Raw genomic sequence first — 24304 nt, forward strand, 5'->3', positions numbered from 1 at the left:
GTGCACGTGCATGACCGCGCATCGATAAATATCGATAAATCTTCCCATCCCTAATATATATATATATATATATATATATATATATATATATATATATATATATTTTTTTTTTTTTTTTTTTTTTTGTACATACATACAGTCGAAGTCATAATTATTAGCTCCCTTCAAATTTATTTTCTTATTTTTAAAATATTTTCCAGCTGATGTTTTACAGAGCAAGGAATTTTTCACAGTATGTCTGATAATATTTTTTCTTCTGGAGAAAATCTTATTTGTTTTATTCTGGCTAGAATAAAAGCAGCTTTTAATTTTTTAAACATCATTTTAGAGACAAAATTATTAGCCTCTTTAAACTATTTTTTTTTCTTGATAATCTACAGAACTGGCTATCGGTATAGAATAGCTTGCTTAATTTCCCTCTCTCGGCTAGTTAATCTAATTAACCTAGTTAAGCCTTTAAATGTCACTTAAACTGTATAGAAGTGTCTTGAAAAATATCTAGTTAAATATTAATTCCTGTCTTCACGGCAAAGATAAAATAAATCAGTTATTAGAAATGAGTTATTAAAACTATTATGATTAGAAATGTGTTGAAAAAAATCTCTCTGTAAAACAGAAATTAGGGAAAAAATATATTTAAGATATTTCAGTACTGTTTGATACCAAAGACGGTACTTTTAACATCCCTAACAGGAACTATTAAAAAAATATAATAATGTGCAAAAGCTGTTTATTGCTACTTGTCATCACTCAATAACTATACTGAAGTTTGAAACATATTAATTCATAATAATAAAACTGTAAGAATTACTGAATCTTGTTTGGAAAAAAAAATAACTATCAAAACTTTCTAAACCATGAAGTACAGATTTGATTTTGTATTCAAATGGAGCAACAATAGGTCTTATCGTGTTTTTGGAAAATATGCTGCATAATTTAATATTGATTAATTTATTTTTTAAAAAATCACTCAGTCTAATAAAGAAGTTTTAATTTTTCAAAACATTGTAATCAGGGTGGCGAAGCAGTGGCGCAGTAGGTAGTGCTGTCGCCTCACAGCAAGAAGGTCACTGGGTCGCTGCTTCGAGCCTCAGCTTAGTTGGTGTTTCTTTGTGGAGTTTGCATGTTCTCTCTGAGTTCGTGTGGGTTTCCTCCGGGTGCTCCGGTTTCCCCTACAGTCCAAAGACATGCAGTACAGGTGAATTGGGTCAGCTAAATTGTCTGTAGTGTGTGTGAATGTGTGTGTGGATGTTTCCCAGAGATGGGTTGCAGCTGGAAGGGCATCCGCTGCGTAAAAACTTGCTGGATAAGTTGGCGGTTCATTCCGCTGTGGCGACCCCGGATTAATAAAGGGACTAAGCCGACAAGAGAATGAATGAATGAATGTAATCAAGACTTGAGATTAACTTTTTTGATCACCAGCCACTGCGGCTAGTAGATTTCCAACATTAATAGCCACTCTTTTCTTGTTGGGAAAACATATTTTATAAGCATAAATTTGACTTTGACATGCTAAAATGACGTGATTTGGATGTTGTGTTGCCCACATGCCTCCTCATTTATTCACTGTTTGTGAACTTGCTCACTGTGCATGAGCAAATGGGTTGTGTCGCATTGCAATTGGTTTTTATTTCACATGACTTTTTTTAGGGCTCAAAATTAAGGATTTATCAAATTTATTTTTGACCACACCAAATAAGTATTTCTTAGCCACAATTTTTTAATGTGTAAAAACAAGGTAAAATAGCTGTAAAGTTGCGCTTCCTCTAGGCATGGTTGCTTCGCGCAAGTAAACAGGAGCGCACATGCTTTTTAACAGTCGCGCGCATCACATCAGCTGTTAGCGCAAGTGATCATCCTTCCGTTCTGTATTCATCTGCATTCTTTTGCTCACGCGAACACAGTTATTTTTGTCAGTCGTGCTGCTTCTCGATTATAAGATCACATTTGCACAAATATTGGGTCATGCTCATTGTCGAACCCTGCTTTAAGAAAAATACAATTTAAAAATGATTTCAAACCAGCCAAAGTGGCTACTGGAGGATTCTCTCTAACCTGCCAGAGCTGAAATCTACCCACATTTGGCGAGTGTAATGTAAAGCCCTGATTAGTTACAATTTTTTGCACATTTACATTATTTTTTGATTTGGTGCTTATTTTTTATGCTTTAAACATCTCAACGTGTCGTTCTGCTTTATATTTTTGTGGTAACTGACTTTTTTTTTTTTTGGATTGTTTGATGAAAGAAAATTTCAGAGGAACATTTTTTGTCTTTTTTGCAACATTATAAATGCCTTTTTGGTTACTTTTGATCAATTTCTTATTTCTTATTGCTTATTAAAACAATATTCAAAGTATAAAAATCTTACATTTAGTCCTGTATTTTACCCAGAACTAAGTGTAAAACCAAAGCAAACTGTGTGTGTGTGTGTGTGTGTGTGTGTGTGTGTGTGTGTGTATGTGTGTGTGTGTGTGTGTGTGAGTGTGTGTGTGTGTGTGTGTGTGTGTGTGTGTGTGTGTGTGTGTGTGTGTGTGTGTGTGTGTGTGGCTGTAGTGAAAAAAATCTAAAAACAAATCTGAACTTCATTTTTGTTTTGGAATGGTAAAGTGGGTTCAGGGCGACACAGTGGTTTAGTGGTTAGCACTGTTGCCTCACAGCAAGAAGGTTGCTGGTTCGAGTACCGGCTGGGTTAGTTGGCATTTCTGTGTCGGGTTTGCATGTTCCCCCCATGTTGGCTTGAATTGAAAACACTAAATTGGCCGTAGAGTATGTGTGTGAATGAGTGGGTATAGATGTTTCCCGGTACTGAGTTGCAGCTGAAAGGGCATCTGCTTTTAAAACATATGCTGGATAAGCTGGCAGTTCATTCCGCTGTGGCCCCTGATGAATAAAGAGACAAGGCTGAAGGAAAATGAGATGAAACGCCTGCGTTCAGATGATATTCTTTAAAAAAAGAGAAAACCTAAACCGCTCTGAATAACAACATATTTTCACAGAATTTTAAATAATCTAATCTTACATGAGCACAGATTTATTGTCGAACAGCAAATTCCATGAAGCGGTGGTATTTGAATTAATTTTGAGAAGACGATAAAAAAAATTCAGCACAGATAGAGACTATTTTTCAATGGTGGCACCCTTGGAACAGGCAGAATCAGTCTTATGAAAGAAAGAGCGAAAGAAATGAAGAAAAGAGAAACCCAGCGCGATTGAGATTAAATCAAGACAGCTGTGGATGAAAGATTTAGAGCGAACAGAAGCTGAGAAGAGGAGTCATTTCAGGACAGAGAAAGAGGAGGAAATGAAGGATCTGATGTCTTTGACCTTGAGTTTATTCCCTTCCCGTCCCACAACAAATCAGCCTCTCCTCTCTGTCTTTGTCTCTCACTGACGTCTCTGCCGCTCTAATCACATTTGTGACAGTAAAGCAGATCCGGCCTAATCAAAACTTTATTTCACTCTCACCACAGAAACTGCCCACAGCCTCTATAGGCACATAAACACGGTCACGCGCACCTGTTACAATAGAGAGAGCAATAATATGACTGACCGCAATCAATACGCCTACACAACACTTGGCTGAAATCAGCTTTCTCTTGATCCTTTACTGCCGAACAAACATTTCATCGGGTAGTTTTGTGAGAATGGACAGACCATGACAAAACATTGTAAGCTGAGAAAATATCATATACTATTCTGTGCAAATAAAGGACTACTAGGACAATACAATCAAAAGAGGAGCCCTCACGGCGTGTCACAGCTCCAACACACATCTCTGGCAGAAACCATGTGCTTTTCACCAAATACAATTCATCTGCTCGTGATCTTCTTTCCTTTATTCTTATCATGTTTGGTAGGGATGCAGGATATATTGGCGGCCATATCGTTATCGGCCGATAAATGCTATTTTTGATGTTATAGTTATTGGTCCGATATCAAAATTAGCTCGATATCTTTAAGCTGATAGATTAAGTGCCAAACGCAACCAATTAGGGTCATGATATTCCAAAATTCGGGAAAATATGATAGCTTCGACCTATCCAGATTGATTATGTATCATTGGAAAGGTGATATTCTCGGCTTTATGCTGATGTATCGCGAGCCTTGATCAGCCAATCAGTGACTGAGATATTGCATGACAAATAGGAAGAGAGGTGTCCAAAACAGAGTGCGTAAAAGTCACAGATCAGACGCAAAAAAGTTGTGATTTCCCACCCTTTGGTTGAACTAAAATAATTATTGCATACAAATGATAAAAACAAAGTTATTTTTTGTAGTGTCTCCAGACAAATGCTGGTAATAGGGTTGTAACGGTATGAATTTTTCATGGTATGATAATCGTCTAAAACAATACCACGGTTTGACGGTTTCGCGGTATACGGTATGTTACAAATGTTACAAAATAATAGAACAGTGAAGCAAATTTGACTTTTTCCAAATAATATATTTTTAGTTACTATAAACAACACCACTTACAATGAACAAATAAAAATAAGAAAATAATAAATAATGTGTCAAAGTCCAAATAAACATGGTGCAAATCCTCAGTAAAAAATAGATATAAATATTTACTATGCTATAAATAGTTACATAACGAAACTAGATTCAATATGAAACATCCTTAGGTTTTATGTGCCAGCATGGATATGGTTGTCTATGGATATGGATTTCGATATGGTTGTCTGCAATGCAGACAAACAGCTGCATCTTCATTTGCGTCTTTTGAAAACAGCAAGAGCAGCAGTTCGTCTTTGCTGTGTCACTGTTTTGTCATGTTCCTGTGCTGCTGTGCATGCAAAAGTACTTAGTATGAGAATTATTTCATGCAAAACTTTTTTTTTTGCGTTTTATTTAGCCGCGCATAAATGTATGCCTATCTCTCATTCCGTGTTGTTCAAAAAGCTTGGTCCACAAACAAAAGCGAAACCTATGCTTATTGGTTGTGATATAGCGAGTTTGAACCAATCTGGGCATGGAGGAGGGACAATGCATCAATGTATCATGTCTGATTTGTCCGGAGACACAGTGACGAGCGTTTCTTTGTCAAATCAGCGTTGTCAAATGTTGATGACGTAACCGCACTGATTCCGGAGCCTCTGAAAGTCCGTGCTACAGCACTGGAAAGCTGAGATTCTCTTCTTTATGCCAATCTTTGAATTGTATGAATCGGATCAGCGGATCAAAAGTTATTAAACATTTAAGAGCAATACTTATTTTTAGCCGCGGGCGGCTGTCTCGGTCTTTAAGGGTTAAAACCGTTGATATGCAATTGTTCATGGTATGATAATCGTGCACGTTCAAATCGTGGTAAACCGTCATACCGGTATATTGTTACAACCCTAGCTGGTAACAATCAAAACAATCTGCAGTTTGATAGAGCATACAGGGCCTGAGTTATACACTTTCTAAATCAGGCTTTAGAACAAAAAAACTAAAAGTGGTTTGTGTTGAGGTGGTTCATCATAAGACAGACAACATATATAATAATATTTATCACTTTCAGCACTTCTTTTTGTAATTTCAGAGGGTTTCCTGTAAAATGACATTAAGATATTGCATTTATTGTACTGTATGAGGGTATGGAGAGACTTCTAAAATAGGTAGGCGGAAATAAAAAAAAAAAAAAGCATTTTTCCTCCTTGCAGTTGGAATAGAATAACTCCAACATAAACTATTATAAAGAAAAAAATGTAAAAAATAAAATAAAATTGTTTATAAAACAAAAGCGCCCTTTTTGTGTGTTTATTATAACACAGACAATATATACAACAAATGTATAAAATTTCAAAGGGTTTCCTTTCAAACGGTACCAAACTTTTGTATTTACACCTCTGCATGTGGGTGTGGGAAGCATTTTAAATCGAAAGACCAAATTCAGGCGGAATTACCCCAAATAGCCCCAGAGCTTAACTGGTTAATCAAATCGTGCAAACAGAGCATTTTTTGGGGTGAGTAAAAGCAAACAACCTTTTTTTCTGTCATCCAGTCCTGCGCAGAGCCGCTTTACAAACGCATCGGGGAAAACTGCAAAGACAAAATATGTTCTGTGTCCTCAAACAAGTGTTCATGTTTTTATATGACGGGGTAAAAGTTTAAAATCAAATTGTAAATACATGGCGAGCTTTATTAGATAGCTGCTGAGCGCAACGAAATAGGCTATATTTCATTACTTGCTCTTATGTGCAGAAACACTTAACACTTTTCTTTTTAAAATAACTATTTACAACTATTTCCTATTTAAAATAACCGAATAATGTACAACATGCCAACATCTTTAAATAAAGGGGAATCACCTATTAAGTGTCATATAGCCAAGGGAAAAATGTATATGCTTCAGGTCTCACTGGAGCAGGGGTGGCCAATCCTGTTCCTGGAGATCTACCTTCCTGCAGATTTCAGATGCAACCCTTAGCAAACACACCTGTCTGTAATTATCGGAATTCAGGTCCTAATTAATTGGTTCAGGTGGGTTTGATCAGGGTAGGAGCTAAACTGTACAGGAAGGTAGATCTCCAGGAACAGGATTGAGCACCCCTACTCTAAAGCATTTGGGCTGAATGTTTGACGACGTCTATCAAACGAGGATGTCATACAGAGTTATTACCAGTGAATTTCTGTGGTTTTCTATTATGGATGGGTGCGCTCACTACACTGGGTCTCTCTGTTATAGTGGCGGGACCATTCAATGCACGATGCCAACAGTCGGTCGGGGAGAAAACGAATATAATGAATGGAAATACACAGACCTGTGCGTGTAGACTTATAATGTAATGTTGTACAGTAACATGTCATTTGTTTGTTTTGGTTGTCTTCATTTTATTCGTTTTGTGATGATGCGATGGTGTGCTTTATCTGCCTGATTCCCGCTGAAATGGGCGGGTTGTGTGATGTTTGATTCGGAGGCTGTTCTGGGGGTGGGGTTTGCGTGATGCACTGCGAGCTACTAGCCCGACAGTAGAAATGTGACATAATTTCAGCCTCACTGCTCAACCTCCTGGCCCGATAAAACCCCTGGCAAGCACTGGCCCGACAATGGAAATGAGGCTAGTGTCCCACTTTGTGAAGCTCAACAACCTTTTGAGGCAGACCACAGATCTGTTCTTTGGGCTTTAATCCATTGACATGAATAACTGAGTGAATTTGGCCTGTGTTTTACATCTCAAATTTAGATACCTGTGAAACCAGAAGTCATGGGTAAACAATTAATGGTACCTCGTCACTCAAACGTGCAAAACTTCGATGGAAATATAAATACAAAACTATTTATCCCATTTAAACAAACTGCACAAACAATTAAAGCACTTTTTTTGGTATTAATATTTTTGAGTGAACGTTCAAAAGATTAAACAAGTTTTATTTTAACAACTTTTTTCTCATAATTGGCAAAACTGCCAAGATAGTTAAGAACGCTATATATTGTCTGTCACTTCAACAGGCTTGATTAGCAGAGTAGCATTTTGTATTAGCATACTGTAGCAGTATGTAACTACAGTAGAGGATAATATTTCCTGAGTACTTACTTCACCCTCTCCTTTGAGTCACCGAAGGTCTCTTTCAAGCTGCTTAAGTCCGGATAGTAGCTGGCAGGTGGGGAAATGACCTCCAGTAACCCAGAATTCAGCTCAGTGTAGAACCTTTGAACCACGACAGTCAAAAACAACAGTTAGCATATGCATCTGAAGCAGATGTACAAGCAAGAGCAATACTTGAGCAGGAATAAAAGGAAAATGCTACTTACTCTTTTTCAAGGCCTGCAACCACACTGTTTACGTAATCCACGTCCGTCTGTAAGGAAGTGAACGAAAACCACTGGTTAGAGCACACACGCACACACACACACATTTGTTTTTGTGACAAGTGGGGACATTACATAGGTTTCCTTTTTATTTTATTTTGTCCAAACCATATATTATATTGCCCTCACCCCACTTCTAAACCCAACCATCACAGGAGACTGCGTGCAGCTTCACTCTCCGATTAAACTTATTCTGTAGGATTTATAAGCATTTTGAGAAATGAGGACGTCACCAATGTCCTCATATTTCACCTCCTTTTAGTAATACCTGTGTCATACCCATGTCATTATACAGATTTGTGATCTGATATGTCTTAAAAACACGTACACACACACACACACACATTCTCAAAGTTTAAAGGGCACCTAGGTTACCCCTTTTTTCAGATTTAATACAAGTCTTTTGCGTTTCTAGAATGTGTATATAAAGTTTCAGCACAAAACACCCATCAGATTTTTCATTATACCTTTTACAAGATGCTGTTTTATACTGATTTCCAGCAGGGGGTGGTTTTGTCGTACTGCGCCTTTAAGACGAGTTTTTCCCGCCCACTGCTTCTACATGCCTCCTCCCTCAGCTGCGTCAGACAACAGACAGACTTAAAGGAAGAAGGTCTCACGTAGCGTTTGTGAGATGCTACAGTAAGAACTAACCTTTACTAATCAGTATTGTGAAGTTGCATTGATGAGTCACACACAATATCGTTACAAAGTAAACGCACGCACACACACACACACACCGCAGATGACACACACAGGCAGGCAGACAGACAGAGCGCGCTTAGCTTAGTTAAGGCTAACCTCCAGTGCTGTGTGGATATCTGTTATGCTAATGTACAAAATAAACCTGATTTAACTTCCACAAACCGGGATTGAAGCGTCTTCTTTTATAATTGTTCTGACACGCGGCTGTGCTGATGAAGTAAAGCTGAAGTAAAACGATGTAATTAATTACACAGATACTCTGTTTTAAAACACTTTAAACATGTGAAACTTACTCTTAATCACATTTGATGATGATTGCTGATCCTAGCGAACAGAACAGAGCTTTTATTCCCGGTTGCTTTGCGTATGTCTGTCTGGTCTTGTTGACATATACACGTGACTACCGGAACATGTTAATGCGCGCAGCTGTCAATCAATTCGGTGGGCGGGGGGATCGCACACCTACGTAATGGTGCGATCGATTTGAAAACAGCTCCAATTGGCCGACTCTTTTTTTTGTAGTTAATTTGAAAAAAAAAAGGACTGGGTGTGTTCATATCAACCCAGTATGACGGTCTATACACTATACCAACACACAGATCTGTCCAAACAGCTTGAAAAGTAGATTTTTTACCATAGGTGCCCTTTAATATAGTTTTGCATTTTTAAAGAGGTTTATTTTGACACTGTCTTTATTGATTTTAGGAGCTTTTAACATGTACTACAGAGATCAAAACCACACATACAAACATATCTATTTTTAATGAAATAAAATTTAAAAAATGAAGAAAAAAACGTAACAAAAATAATAATAAACAGATTTTAAAAATGCTACTTTTTTGCCGTGATATATATTAGGGATATAACGGTATTAGAATTTCACGGTACGGTATTTATTGAATCATTTGCAGGAAAAAACAAAACTTATGAAAATACTCCAAAAAAGTGCCAAAAGTGTCAATGACATACAAATTAGTCATCTATCTGTAAGCTTTGAAACAGGAACTTCAATTTTAATAACAAAAAAATATTAAACCATGTAAAAAAATAAAGTTTCAATTTAATATTGTTGAAAACTCATCACATTCAACATTTAATCACTCACTTAGATAGAGATGGGTTTAAAGGAAAATTATCATATAAATATAATCTGGTAAAAGCTGGTATCTCTGGGTATTTACAATGTCCCCAGCAACAGAAAAAACCCCTCTCATTTGGGACTGAGGTTTCTGGGACAAGAGAGATATGACTTGGCCCAGGTTGACAGCAGTGGGTAACGTTGTGCATTGTCTTTCCCCCACTTGAGAGGACAAGCCATGAGTGAGATAGAGATCTCATGTCTGCATCAATCTGAACAGTGTGCTGAGTTTCTGCAGTCCCCATGACTGTTATTAATCGTATTCCCCAACTTGCAGGCACGTGCACACACAGTGCTCAACCTGTGCAGTGCACATGCCCTTTTTAGTCTTGGATAGAAAGTTCCCTTCCAAAATGATCAAAAGTGCCCCCGCGACGCGACATACCCTCCGTCCCCGCTTTACAGTACGCGCGCGACAACACAGCTGATAAGAACTCGCACGACAACACCACTATTCAGTACGCACGCGACAACACAGCTGATAAGAACTCGCACGACAACACCGCTATTCAGTACGCGCGCGACAACACAGCTGTTAAGAACTCGCGCGACAACACCACTATTCAGTACGCGCGTGGCGACAACACCCGCTTTAGGGTTTTCCAGCTCTTTTTGATCCCCGCTTCTAGCAGCACACTCCATTTCCGCATTACTGGATCTGTAGCGACAACAGACCGCAAGGGATTATGGCCAAGCCTGGGCTGATGGGAATTGTAGTTTCCGGTACCTCCCGTTCGCTTCATTCGCTTGAGCAAATTATCTCAGAAGACCTATAGTTTTACCGAGTCATGCGACTACGGTAATATCAAAATAAATTAATATTGCGGTATGACGGTATTTACAATACCGTTACATCCCTAATATATATATATATATTGCAATAATTTCACCAGATGGTTTGAATAGCTTTAAATATTTCATTAATTTAGACTGTAATGATCAAGTCTTTATCAATGCATAGTCCAGAAATAATGATATTCAAAAAGATAAGAGTTGGCTCTCTATAGAACAACAATAAATAATTTAATTTTAATAATTATTTAATTTAATAATTATAATTATTAAAAATTATTTCATATTTTTGTATTTGAGGAAAAATTGTTGTTATGGATGTGACGTCTCCATTATCGATGTGATCGATGTGAAATTGCCACATGTGTGACTTTGGTAAATCAAATATAATTGTTTAAAAACATTGACAGAGACATTATTTCTAAAGTACTGTAAATACTTTCTTACACCAAAAACCTAGAAACCATTTCCGTTTTTTTTGGTGATTTATTGTACAAGCTTACTTTTTGAAAAGTAAAAAAAAGACAGAACACACATCTGATGTTTTTATAGTAAAAATATGTTTATATAATCATGTGCTTTTTCAATAAAAGCTCCGTCAATCAGTAATTTCTCACAATAAAAACACCAGGATGTTCACAGAATGAGTGCTCATGAGCTTTGAAAATGATTATTGATATTTCCTAATGATTATTTCACTTCAGTCTTTTAAAGGGCCATGACACCCCCCACTTTCGGTTAAAGTCTACTTCAGAATTTTTTCAAAAGATGCATGATTAATGGGCGTGGAGCTCCGCGAGCATCGGGCAGGAGTGGGCGTAGCCAGCAGGGGAGAACGTGAGCGAACGAAGCTAGCTCACAAAATGAGACAAACCGTGAGGAGACGCATGAGTTTATAGTTTACAAAGTTAAAATGCAAAGAAATGAACAGTAATTTAATGCCCTGCTACATTTATTATTCGTAATTTCATATACACATAACCACAATTTATATCATTATAAAGATAAGTGTGTTCATGTAAACCGTATAAATGGGGACTTCTCCCTCCCGTATCCAGCAGACTCAGTGCAGCAGGTCTCCTGACCCGTCTATTTTAACCATTAACCCTGCTGGTAATCTGGAGGATTTAGGCAAACACAGCAGCACAGTGATGTGTCTGAATAAAACGAACTCCTGATGAAAGTCAGCGTCCGCCATTCTTTAATTCTCGTGCTGCTCTCCCGACAAGAATGCTAGCAGCACACACACAGCTTTGCTGTATGATCGGCCCTGACAAGATCGCGGGGAAAAACATGCAACAAACCGCGTGGATCATGGAAACAAACGCATATGAGCCTTCATGAACGGCTAAATACTGTGTGCCCGTGGGTCCGTGACACAGCTCGGGCTTGACTCTGGCAGGTCTGGCAGGTCTCATGAATATTTAAGCAGCCGGCTCTTCTCATAGGATAAGAAAACTCCGCTTTGAATAATAATGAGAAACCGACGCGTCATCATTGCACTTGTAGTACTGCTTTACGTCGCCGATTTTGATCCCGCCCCTAAAATCATTTTAAAACCGGAAGCTGAAATTAGCTGACAAAAGCTCAAAATTATCCAGTTTTCCCCACAATTAAAGCTGACAGGTGCTAACATTGTCTTAACTGATGCTCAATATACACAAATCTGTTAATATATAAAAAAAAAAGTTCTCCAGAGTGTCCTGAACCTTTAATTTTCAGTTATTTTATTCCAATAATTATAGTCTTGGTTTGAGTTTCCGTTTACTAAAATGACCATGGCACACACACACACACACACACACACACACACACACACACACACACACACACACACAAAGGGGCTCTGCAGAAATACAGGTGCAAGTAAACACAACACCACAAAAAAAAAAAAAAAAAAAAGAAGTGAATTAGAGCATCTCCGCTCTGGGCTATTTGCTATCCTTGGACTAATTGTCTTTTTTTTACAGAATTTATCCAGCCTACACCATCTGTGGGAGCAAGTAACACTTCAGCGACTGATGTGGGAAAGGGATATCCTTACACACACAGGCACACACACACAGATGCTCTGCCACTGGGTGTTTCCCTCTTAACTAAAGCACTCCAAACTAATGAACTGCCATTGTTCCAGAAACCACATGAATAACTGGTGACAGATCAGTGACCAGACCAAACTTCTGCCCACAAACACAAACCAGCACTGGATGAAAAAAAAAATAATTGAAATAATTATGCAGGATCGGTGATTCTATAAAAGAAATATAAAACAGTAGAGTACAGCAGAGCTTAACTATTTTACAATTTGTCAATTTCCTTTAAAACTACAAGTCTCATATATAAATGAATCAATGTGGATAATATATACAGTAACATCCATTTCTATACGATAAACAGTAGGACTGGTATAGAACAACCCTACCTTTAGGCCTGTCATAATATATGGACTTATCGCACAACACATTGACATGACCTCAATCATTTATGATCATGCAATATGTACAGCTGAAGTCAGAATTATTAAACCCCCTGATTAGCCACCGTTTATTTTTTCCTGATTTCTGTTTAACGGAGTGAAGATTTCTTCAACACATTTCAACACATAATAGTTTTAATAACTCATTTCTAATAACTGATTTATTTTATCTTTGTCATGATGAGAGTAAATAATATTTGACTATATCTTTTTAAAGACACTTTTATACAGCTTAAAGTGACGTTAAAAGGCTTAACTAGGGTAATTAGGTTAACTAGGCAGGTTAGGGTAATTAGGCAAGTTGTTGTGTAATGATGGTTTGTTCTGAAGACTATCGAACAAAAATATAGCTTAAAGGGGCTAATCATTTTGTCCTTAAAATGGTGTTTAAAAAATTTAAAAACTGCTTTTATTCTAGCCGAAATAAAACAAATAAGACTTTCTCCAGAAGAAAAAAAAATATTATCAGACATACTGAGAAACAAAATCGCCTTGCTTTGTTAAACATAATTTGGGAAATATTTAAAAAAGAGGAAAAAAAATTTCAAAGGGGGGCTAATAATTCTGACTTGAACTGTATATCGCCCATATATGAAAAAATACTGAATTGCTTTAGTATATTTTCATGTGGGTGACTGACAACTAAAAATAAATCTGGTAGGAGATATCACAGCCTCTGTTACTTTTTACCTTGCGCTTTTTTTGTTTAAAATATTTGTTTAGTAGATTTGTTTTCATATTCTGATTCCGAAGCCTCATTATTAAATTGTTAAAAGGACTACGATTAAATGAAATAGTTTTATGAATAAAATATTAGGTGTTTTTTGGAAGAGTGTACATGCATTGTGATGCTATTATAATGTCATTCTGGCATTATAAAACGAGTGGTATAAAAGGGTCTTTAAATGACGATAATATTGTTTAATATTGTTTATATTTTGGTGCAATATATCGTACAACAAATAGAGATACCATGACAGGCCTAAATATAAACAATACATTAACAGCAAGGGCCCTATCATACACACGGCGCAATTGTTGTTTTCTAGTTTCAGCTTGGCGCAAGAGTCGTTTTGAGCCACTGTTTAAATAGCAAATGCATTTGCGCTCATATGTGCGCCCATAGGCGTTCTGGTCTAAAATAGGAAGGTGTGTTGAGGCTCATTGCTGGCACGTTGCTATTTTGAGAAACTTTAATAGACTGATCTATAGACCAGAACAAAGCTGGTCTGTTGTCCAGCGCAGAGTGCGTTAGTAGTGCGCCTCGCTTAAACACTGCTTAATACAGACAAGATGTACAGCAATACACAAATATATTTACATATGAAAAAGAATTAAAATATTAAGGATATATATAGGATATAAATATAAAGGACTAAAATTCTACAAAACATTATTTTCTAGCCTAAATAAATATAAAATTCATACTTTCATGCCTTCTTCATCTCGGGGGCTTTTTCAGATTATTCAAAACAATTTGCTTTTGTATAATGTTATTATTATTAGCAGTATTATTTATTATATGAGTATTTATATTTGTTTTATTTAAAACAAGCTTAGATTTGTCCACCTGTCAGGTTTTAGACCATATGGGGCACAGCATGTGTATTTGGATATAACTCAGTTTTTCTAAACACACTTCGTTATTATTGCTGGAAATTAGAACTGAATTTAGAAACAGTTTTGACACAAATATTTGTGCTTAACAAACAAAATTAATTATTTATAGGCTAATGAATGTCGTTGCGTACAAGGTTTCCCTATCCACGAGAGTGAAAGTGAAAGTGAAAGTAGATAATGGGGAGGCTCATTTCTCATTCTCGCACTGCAGATGCTCTGTTTAACTGTTTTCTTGTTAGTGAAATGCTCAGTTTTTCCACTTACAAAGTCTGTCATGTAAATAGCAAATGCACTATGGCGCTACGCAACTGGCTCTTAAAGGGAATGAAAGATGAGACCTTGATTGGTTTATTCTCTAAACACACTCATAACTCATTAAGAAAATAAGCTCAACCCTTTTAGACCATGCGCCACGACACAAAGCGGATTTTTCCATCCTTATATTAGCAAAAGTGGATTCTGACACACCCTGAATGCGCTTGCGCCCTGCGCTTTGCGTCATGGATCGTCAAAATAGAGCCTTTAGACTTAACTCAAGAACAATTTTCCTCCCACTCCGTGTTCAGACATCCAACACAATGTGGCAGCAGATAAAGCGAGAGACAAATCCTGCCGGGTATGTCTGCATGCCTGTTCCTCTTGCTCTGCCCTTCAGACAGCAGCATGAAAACATCCAGACTCCTGTTCTCAGCGTGAACCGCCCGCACCCCTCCACGGGTGGCAACAGGACAACAAACAACAAACCCTGCTGACCCAATTCAGCCATTCACAAAGACGCTGATGCTCTCAAAGCCCAGACCTTACACTGAACATCAAGCGGAGATGCAACACAGAGCAGAGAAGCTGCAAGAGCTTAATGCTTGCATCTTCTAAATAAGAGTTAACCCCTTTAAAAACATCAGATTTGATTTTAGACTTCCTACGGTTAATCATTTTCTGTGTTATGTTACCTCACATCTCCCTTGCACTTAAATGAATCATGAAGTTTTTTATTAACTGTTTGTATTTTTCTGATTTAATTTAATTTGACAGATTTTAAAAAAATGTATATGAAGTCAGAATTCAAATCAAATCAGGCCTTTATTTGTCACATATACTTTCGCATAGTGAAATTGAAACAAAAACGATCCGCGTCCACACTAGCGTTTCACCCAACCCGGGCTCATTGTGGAAACGTAGTCCCGCGGACGTTTCTGGAGACCACGGAATACGTCCCGGCGGGTAGGTACGGCGGGAGTTTTTGTTTTTGCGAATCAGCGAGAGGCTGCTGTTGTGCGCTTTTTCGCACCTCAGATGCCTCAGATGCTTCTCACCCTGTCACAAAACTCGTTCACTTAATTTTTGGGATTCTGTTTTCGTCTTACCTGATTGCTGGAACCGCTCTTACCCGGACTTCGCCGTGGTCGACTCCTCTCTGCATCTCGAGCCTGCCGACGTACACGGTGAGCTGAGTGGACAAACGGGTTGAAGCGGGGAAGCCCTCCACAAGGAGGTAAGGCGACGCGAAAGGGAACAGCGTCACACCGCCCCGCAGCGTTCGCTTGAAAAAAAAATAAACACGGCCGTACGTACCCCCCGGGACGTATTCCGCTGTCTCCAGAAATGTCCGCGGGACTACGTTTTCAGAATGAGCTTGGGTTGGTTTCACCTAGTGTTTATGAACATATCTCCGTCCACACTACACCACCAAAAATGTATATCACGTGACCATTCGTGCACTCTGGGCATTTGCGTTCTAGTATAAACAGGAAGCATGCGTCTCGTGGTTATTGTTAGTCAACAAACGCCGGTTGAACAAAGAACGCGATGGCAAAGAAAGCAAGAGAGGTATTTTTGTGGACAGACGATGAGGTCGAGTTGTTACTAAACGTATAACTGCACAATGGCGCCTAAAACAGACAATAGTGCAAACAATGCTCCCATTTCTGTGCCCATGTTGTTGTTTACAGTACTGTCTTCCGGTAGCGTTAAAGCCATGTGTTATAGTCATGTGATAGGAGCTTGACGAATAAGGGAAGGATACGCAATGACGCAAAAGCCCCAATCAGGTAGCGAATATCAGCAGCCACGCCTCCGTTTTCAGATATCTCCGTTTTCCCTCATCCACACTGAGACGGAGCAGCAATGTTTTAGAATGAAAACAGCCTCTCCAGCGCTTCCCAAATGCTCTGTTTTCGGCGCTCTAAAAGTCCGGCATAGTGTGGACGGATGGCGTAACCGTAGCAAAACTTACGCATTTTCAAACTAAAATGCATTAATGTAAACAGGGCCTTAGATGGGGAGAAATACAGCCCAATCTAGCACATGAAAGCACACGGAAAAGACACAACATGGACAAGTGGGATGGGAACAGGGGATATGGTGGTAGTCCGATGAGGGCTGGCAGCCGCCAGGTCCTGCAGCCATGGAGGCGCTGGTCGCAGACCGCCTACCCCCTCCAGTGGGTGAAAGCACACAAAAGCGTTTAGATGAGAGATCAGTGGTGATTGTCTATCTGTGGTTGTATATGTGTGTGCGTGTGAGCCTGTAGAGTCATTGAGAGCCAACTGTCAGTGTTTGCGAGTAAGCACAACTCAATCGTTTCCTTTACAACTAGCTGTTTACTGTAGGCCTTCACATACAGGAAACCAGGCCTCGCCACAGTGCTCTCACACATGCACGCTTCTGCAAACCACAAAAACACTCACCTCTCCTACAAACACTATGATGACGCAATCCAGCTTCTCCTCCGCCGACAGCTTATCGATGAGCGAATGAAGCGTCTCTGACAGGTATGACTTCACTTTCCGCTTCACTGTGGGGATGCCCATCACCATGGAAACTGAATAGAAGAAAACAAAAACTCAATTCCAGCCTCATAAACCCAATTTAGCAGCACATCATATAGTCATCGCTAGGCAGATGACTAACTACTCGAAAACATGTAGAACAGTTTTAGCTACACCAGGCGAATATGAGACACGTATGTTGACTGAGGTTCTACAGCGGTTTGATTTCGGCTATATGCAGCGGGGGAAATAAGTATTGAACGTGTTTTTTCCCGGGAATAATGTTACTAAAGGAGCTGTTGACATGGAATTAAACCGGATTTTGGTAAAAGCTCAAACAACACAAACATAAAATTAAATATAACAAAAATATATATATATAATGTGTACGTTTTAATTATAATAAAAGTAGTTGTGTGTAATGACAATGAAATGACACAAGGAGAAAAGTTTTGAACTACTGAAATTAACTTTATATATATTATATATATATATATATTATATATAACTTTATATAAAAGGCTTTTTTTGGTGATGGCAGTTTAAAGACGCCTCTCTCATTTAGAAAATGAAATCACATGCATTGCTCAGGTGTGAGTTTTCACAGACTTTTACAGAGTGTAAGGGCCTACTCACACTATGCCATCCGTACCGTGCCCATGCCCGTTTCCCGGATCGTTTGAGAAGTGTGAGTGCACTGAATAGGGCTCAAGCACAGTTCACTTGGCCGCTTCCAGTTGGAAGAGGTGGGCCTGAACGCGGTTCACTTGGGACTTGGGCGGTACGTTTGTAGTGTGAGTGCAAAATGCGCCAAAGCCCGAAACTGAAAGCGATATGTGACTTTTAAGGGACTGTTTCATATCGATTTATTAATCATTCTTACTGTTCAGTGAACGCAAACTGCCTTAGCTTATTAAATACGCATTTCCTCACTGCACGACAGCTGCGCGCCTTCAGCAGACCTCCTCATTCCTGCAGCAAGAGGGCTTTATGATTGTTTATGAGCGCCAAAAGTGGCGGATCTGTTCGGCGAAATATCTGACTGTGTGTCACCGCATCCCTAAGGCCTGTTTGGCGAAATATTTGACTGCATGTCACTGCATATCAAACCGACTGAAATGATATAACTAGAGAAATCTTCGCTGTGCTGCTGAGTGACAGCATTTCTCACTGAACAGCGCAGCATCGATGACGTAAGCGTGCCGAGGCCCGATTGTGGTGTGAGTGCGGGCCGTCGGGGGAGACGGGAGGGGGGACAAGCATGCTTTGGCCCGGTTCGAGGGAACTGTACCTGGTGTGAGTACGGCTTAAGAATCTTAATGCAGGGTTTCTGAGAATATCATAATGTCAAACTTAAAGGGCCACATAAATTACCCCTTTTTTATGATTTCATTTTAATATTATGGTTGTTCTGAGTGTGCCAGTTTAGGTTCAAAACACAGTAAAGATTTTTTTATTATAATGTGTTAAAAAGTGTTTATTTGGGGGCGTGTACACAGCTCACTGTTTTAGGGGTGTGTTGCTTCACATGAAAATAAGTTTCAACTTCCCGCCCAAGGTAACAAGGGGGCGGAGCCAAGAGCTCCCAGGCTGTGTTTGGCAACAGACAGGCAGACAGAGAGAAGCAACATAAGTGAGAGGACCAGCATTCAGCCGTACATGTACGACTCGGACACAGACTAAGCAGAGAGTACAAAATCATGTGTGTCTTTGTATAGTTTTACAGCCAACTGTGTGCTAGTTTAAAGTGCCGAGCTTGTACACCAAGACTAATAACCACGCACACTGAATTAACTTTGACTGAGGCACTGGATGACCCGCTTGGAGCACGGCACACCAGACACGCACATTCGGATGTTATTTAAAATGAAACTATTCATATGACGCTTTGTGGTGTGGCAGAAATATAGAAATATAGTTTCCTGAATCGTGGCTGGGCGCAGCGGACAGTTACCAACAATAATTTCGATTACAGCGATCATGTGGTAAATGTTGATCTTGTGTTGAGCCCAATAAGCCTTACATCTAAAAATAAAGCAAGGGTGTTCCTTTAGTGACAGCGCTTTGACTCACACGTTGACAATGGCGGATGTGAAACAACAAACTAAGGATATGGTGATACGCGCCAGTCAATCAATATTGGTGGGCGGGGGGACTGCACTCCTTCGTCAAGTTGCGGCTGATCTAAAAACCGATCCAATTGGTCCACCGTTTTTCTGAGGTTAAATTGAAAAAAAAAAGGACAGGGTGTGTTTATATCACCCCAATATGAAGGTCTATACACTACACCTACACACATGTGTCCAAACAGCTTGAAAAGTAGATTTTTCACCATAGGTGCCCTTTAAGACCTTTTAAAGACATTTTTTAGACCATTAAGTGTTAAATTTAATATCACAAAATCAAAAACATGCACACACAGAGAAAATGCAAAATCACAAAATTAGTGGTAAAAAATATCTTCAAATTGAACAGTACTAAAGACAGGAGATGCACCATTGAACTACAGGAAACAAACAAACAAACAAACAAACAAACAAACAAACATCTTAAGACTGATGCCGCATCGTGCACCTTACGAAACAGACAAGGGTTTTATACTTGACGCGTACACCATTGAGAAAGTCTTTTAAATGACAAGTGGCAGTCAAAAGAAACCCACTGTAAAGTCAGACGGATAAACAGAGAAGTTGTAAGTTTCCAGAAATACGTCTTATCATTAATATCATTGAAGATTTTTAAACTAATAGTTTTTTTTATTATTTTCAGAATTTGTAAGTGAATTTTAAGATTTATTGGATTTATTAATTTTAATGATTATAAAGATTTTATAAACATTCATAATTTTTTTAATCAAACTTTGATGCATCACTTGCTTTTGTTTATATCCCGGACAGCCTTCTACCTAAATACAGTTAATTATAAATGGCAAGAGAACATGGGTTGCTCAACAATTATATATTTTATTATGTCAAGAATAAAAGCAAATACTGACATTTTTTTTATTTTATTTTTCCCACCCCACAATTGACACATTACTGTCTGGCTAGTTTCTGTGCACTGCTTATAAGCTTAAAAGGCAACAATAGTCCAACATTCCTGACTATTATCACCAATAAAGCCTAGAAAAACAGGCCATCAGTATGTTGTAAACCGATATAAATCCTCCTTTCGAAATACTCCTTTCCAGTTATCAAAGACATAATTTGTTCCTTAATTTAAGTGTGTATTTATTAAATTGTTTTGAATTCAAAATTGTCATATATACAGTGTAAAACCTGTGAATGGTAGAAAAACATATTCTGTAATGATAAAAGCACCTGGATCTCCACTTTTGCATGGCCTCTATTTTTGTTTTAACAAACTTATTCCTTTAAGTTTTTCCAAACTTTTACAAAAACTTTTCTCCTTTCCCACTGCTGTTGCAATTGTTAGCCAAGAATTAGGTTATCTGGTTCTTCCTATGATCATGCATGGACGGATCATAAAGGTATATGTACAGTCGTACCCGTTTCAGACGAAATCTCTTCCAAATGTTTCATGGTCACCTGAAATGAAAAGCGGCGTCACGTGAACTTGAGACGCGGCGTCTCAAAACATTTGGTGAGCTCCACCAGCTGAAATCATGTCGCGCACCCAAAGCGAACTTCCGCAAAACACAGCGATGACGTTAGCGATGAGTTCAATAACAGAAAGCTGATAGCTATTGCATGTTGGTTTCATTTGTAGTTGCAATAACGCAAATTACATTTGGACTAGTAAACAAATACTACAACACCACGAAAAACAAGCAACAACATAAAAGAATGTAAATGAGCATTAGATGTAGCGTTACAGGGACGCAGAAAATAGGACCTGTGCAAAATATTTAAAACCTAGAACAGCGAATTTAAGACATTTTAAGGCCTGAAATTTAGATTTTTAAATTTTAGACTTTTTAAGACCCCACGGAAACCCTGTGATGGTTCTGTGGGTTTCAACTATCAAATCTGATCTTTAATTTGTATTTTATATTGGATTCAAGTGATTAGCTGGGCCATTCTACAGCTTGATTCTCCTTGTCGGAAAGCATTCAAGACTTTTACTTGACTTGTTTTTGGATCATTGTTTTGCTAAAATGTCCACCCTGGTTGGACTGAAGCAGCTACAATTAATTTAGAAAGAGGAAGGGCAGAGGGTTGCTGAATAACTACTTGCTGTCTGGGCTTTCACTGCCTTTCTACACCTCCCTTTCTTCATGTGTTCAACACTTTCTCCCTGGGTCATTTCATTTTATTACACATAACAAGGGCCAGACGGTATCTGCGGACATTTTCTGCTATTTCTGTGCAGAATTTTGTAAAAAATCTGCAGATTTATGCAGAATGATTTGGGGAGTATCATAACTAAAACCTTAATATTAAATAAAAAGTAACACCCTTTTAACTTGCATTTAATGTGTACAATACAAATCCAATTAGATCCACTTTATTTGGCAAGCAAAGTAAGTCTTCTATATAACATATCTACTAAAAGACAAAAAAATATCACTGTGTACACACTGTAGTGTAAAGGAATTATATGAATATTTTCATATTAGTCAATAATATTACAGAAATTAATTTAAAAAAGAATAAATATTAATTTACACACATTTACAGAAGTAAATAAACAGAAGCAATGATGGGCTAAAAATCTGCAGAATTCTGCGTGTGCAGATTCCGTGTGGGCCTACACATAACTTCATTTGTAAACAAGTTTGATTTAATTTCTTTGCATTTATGGATTTCTTTGTTTGTTTAAAAAACATCCAAGGAAAATTTTAAGTCAACAGCAACTTTGGAAATATGTTTTCTGAGAAAAAATGGAAACGTGTTCAATACGTAATTTCCTCACTGTATCTCAGATCTGAAAAGGAGAAGGGGCTTCCATGATATCATAAGAGTAAAGTCTAAACATGAAATGCACATACGAATAGAGGTTCCAAGGGCAAGCACTTTACTCTTGATCTATTGTACTGCATCTCCCAGCATCATAAAGGAAAGGAGATTTAGCTTCCTTTCAGGAAGGAAGAAAAGCATAAGAGCAGAGATCGTGACTCCTGATAACATTTGAACAAAATGAGTAAACAAGAGACATCAAGGGACCAATAACAGGCATTTTAGGGTTGTCAAAAGTATCAAGTTCGATACCAATCGGTGTAATTCAGTATCAATTGGAAAAATAAAATAAAAAAACATCCACTTTCCAATAACATTTGAGCACTGTTGAGAGTGTTCTTAAACAGCTGACTGGCCATTGTGTTCACATGATCTACAGAAATGATTGGCTGCAATGGTCATTAGTTCACCGCGGTTCACTAAGTGCAAACACAAATAGAAGGACGCTGGAGCATTTTAAAGTCGCGTCTATCAGCTGGTCTGTCAATGAGCTGACTACAGAGTGATCCACTGATGGATCAACTGATCTACGTGGCTTTGAAATGCTCTAGTGTCGATATTTGCACTTGATGTGCTGTGCGCAATGGTCAGCTATGTTTAAGAACATGCTCAGTGGCGTTTAAATGTTAGTGGGAAAATTAGTAGAGTTTGTTGAAAATTGTACAATTTGTTGCCTTAACAAAGATGAATTTTATTGAATTATTTGAACAATGAAGGCCATGCAGTGTAATTTTACAATTTAATTATTCAGTTTCTGCACCCAAATACTGTACGATTTCCCAGAAAACCATAATGCACTGCTAATTTCACTTTTATCTTTGCTCTGTCTTATTCATCTGTTTTATACATCACTCACTCTCCTATAAAATCAGCCCAATTGATTTTAAATGAATGAATTCCTTCCAAACAGAGCTATTAAGTCATCTGGTGAAATTTAACATTATCTAAACTCTGAGGAAAAAAAATCTTCACATAATAGTCTCATTTAAGCCTTCAGTCATTTAAGCATTTAATGCTCGGCTCTGGTTGGCCAAATGACCCAGTGTGTTATGTCTGGTCGACTACTTAAAGGTTTAAACCAAATGCTAATTACCATATCTGAATATCTGCTCCTGGGCAATAGTTGTACACACTGTAGAACAATAGCAATGACACACATTTTGCCATGCCAGTTCAAGACGCAACACTGGTGGAACTGCGCACTCGAAAAGAACGAGATCGCGACACCAACCTAATTTATGGCAGGGTTACACATTATCATCCTCTGGATAATGCTTCGTCTCATCATGGTGCTCTTCTGAAGTTATTCACAACCATGGTCCTTATGGCAAATCTCCTCCAGAAATGACAGCGACTCTTTGTTTATAAGTTTGTGGGTGTTTGAGTAGCTGCTGTCATGTGTTGTGTATTTGACAGGATAGACTGTACCTCGCATTCATTTTATACAGATTACAAAACCAAAAACTTTTGTTTTCAAGTGTAGTTGGTTAATTTAACAAACAGATTTGAGCTTTATATGGATACATTTCTCATGTCTGTGAAGCAAATATTCGTTGAGATTCAAATGCATTTGTTGACCAATTTGTGTCTTAAAAGCACACGAATGGTTCGAGCTTCTCCCCCAGAGAAACGTCAGTCTATAGTGATCCATTATTGACTCCTTTACTAGTAGGTGGGGCTTTATTTGCTATATTGACCGTTACACTTTTCTAATTTAAAACTGTACGAGTGACATGTCTTGTGTATTCTATAGATTTTGATAAAAACTGAACTGCCATTGCAAAAACCAGTTGAGCAAGACAAGTACTCAGTGGTAAGTTCTTATTTTTAGGTTGTGGTCAGTTATCAAATGTTACAGCTGTGCAACTCCTCGACATCCGCATTAACAAGCATGACTAAAAAGTCAATGAAACCAGAAAAAACAAACATCCAAAATTTAAAATAAGGTGAAACAAAAAGACGATAACAAAATACAGGCAAATAAAAAAAGGAAGAAAAAAAAAACAAAAAAAGAAAAAAAACATTCAGAAAAAACAATTTAATCAAATAAAATAATAATGTATTAATATGATTATTGTTGCTGCTATAGC

General features: G+C 38.1%; 1 protein-coding gene and 1 long non-coding RNA gene across 4 annotated transcripts in view; one reads left to right on the forward strand and one right to left on the reverse strand.

Moving 5' to 3' along the window:
- mgat4a (alpha-1,3-mannosyl-glycoprotein 4-beta-N-acetylglucosaminyltransferase A) overlaps positions 1-24304 on the reverse strand; it is a 129899-nt gene that overhangs the window by 31388 nt on the left and 74207 nt on the right. For all 3 annotated transcript variants that reach the window (XM_087267443.1, XM_087267444.1, XM_087267445.1), the window contains 3 exons: positions 17215-17348; positions 7740-7786; positions 7522-7635 (listed from right to left, as the gene is read on the reverse strand). In XM_087267443.1, the coding sequence (XP_087123569.1) occupies positions 7522-7635; positions 7740-7786; positions 17215-17348 (295 nt within the window). The remainder of the gene's footprint in view (positions 1-7521; positions 7636-7739; positions 7787-17214; positions 17349-24304) is intronic.
- On the forward strand, positions 1649-7907 carry LOC147842249 (uncharacterized). Its single transcript, XR_015499138.1, has 5 exons — positions 1649-2454; positions 2555-2775; positions 2825-4297; positions 5345-6355; positions 6547-7907. It is a non-coding gene; the product is annotated as an uncharacterized LOC147842249 (long non-coding RNA).

Source organism: Danio rerio, chromosome 9, assembly GCF_052040795.2.
Source record: "Danio rerio strain M-AB ecotype USA chromosome 9, GRCz13ab, whole genome shotgun sequence".
Classification (NCBI taxonomy): Eukaryota; Metazoa; Chordata; class Actinopteri; order Cypriniformes; family Danionidae; genus Danio; species Danio rerio.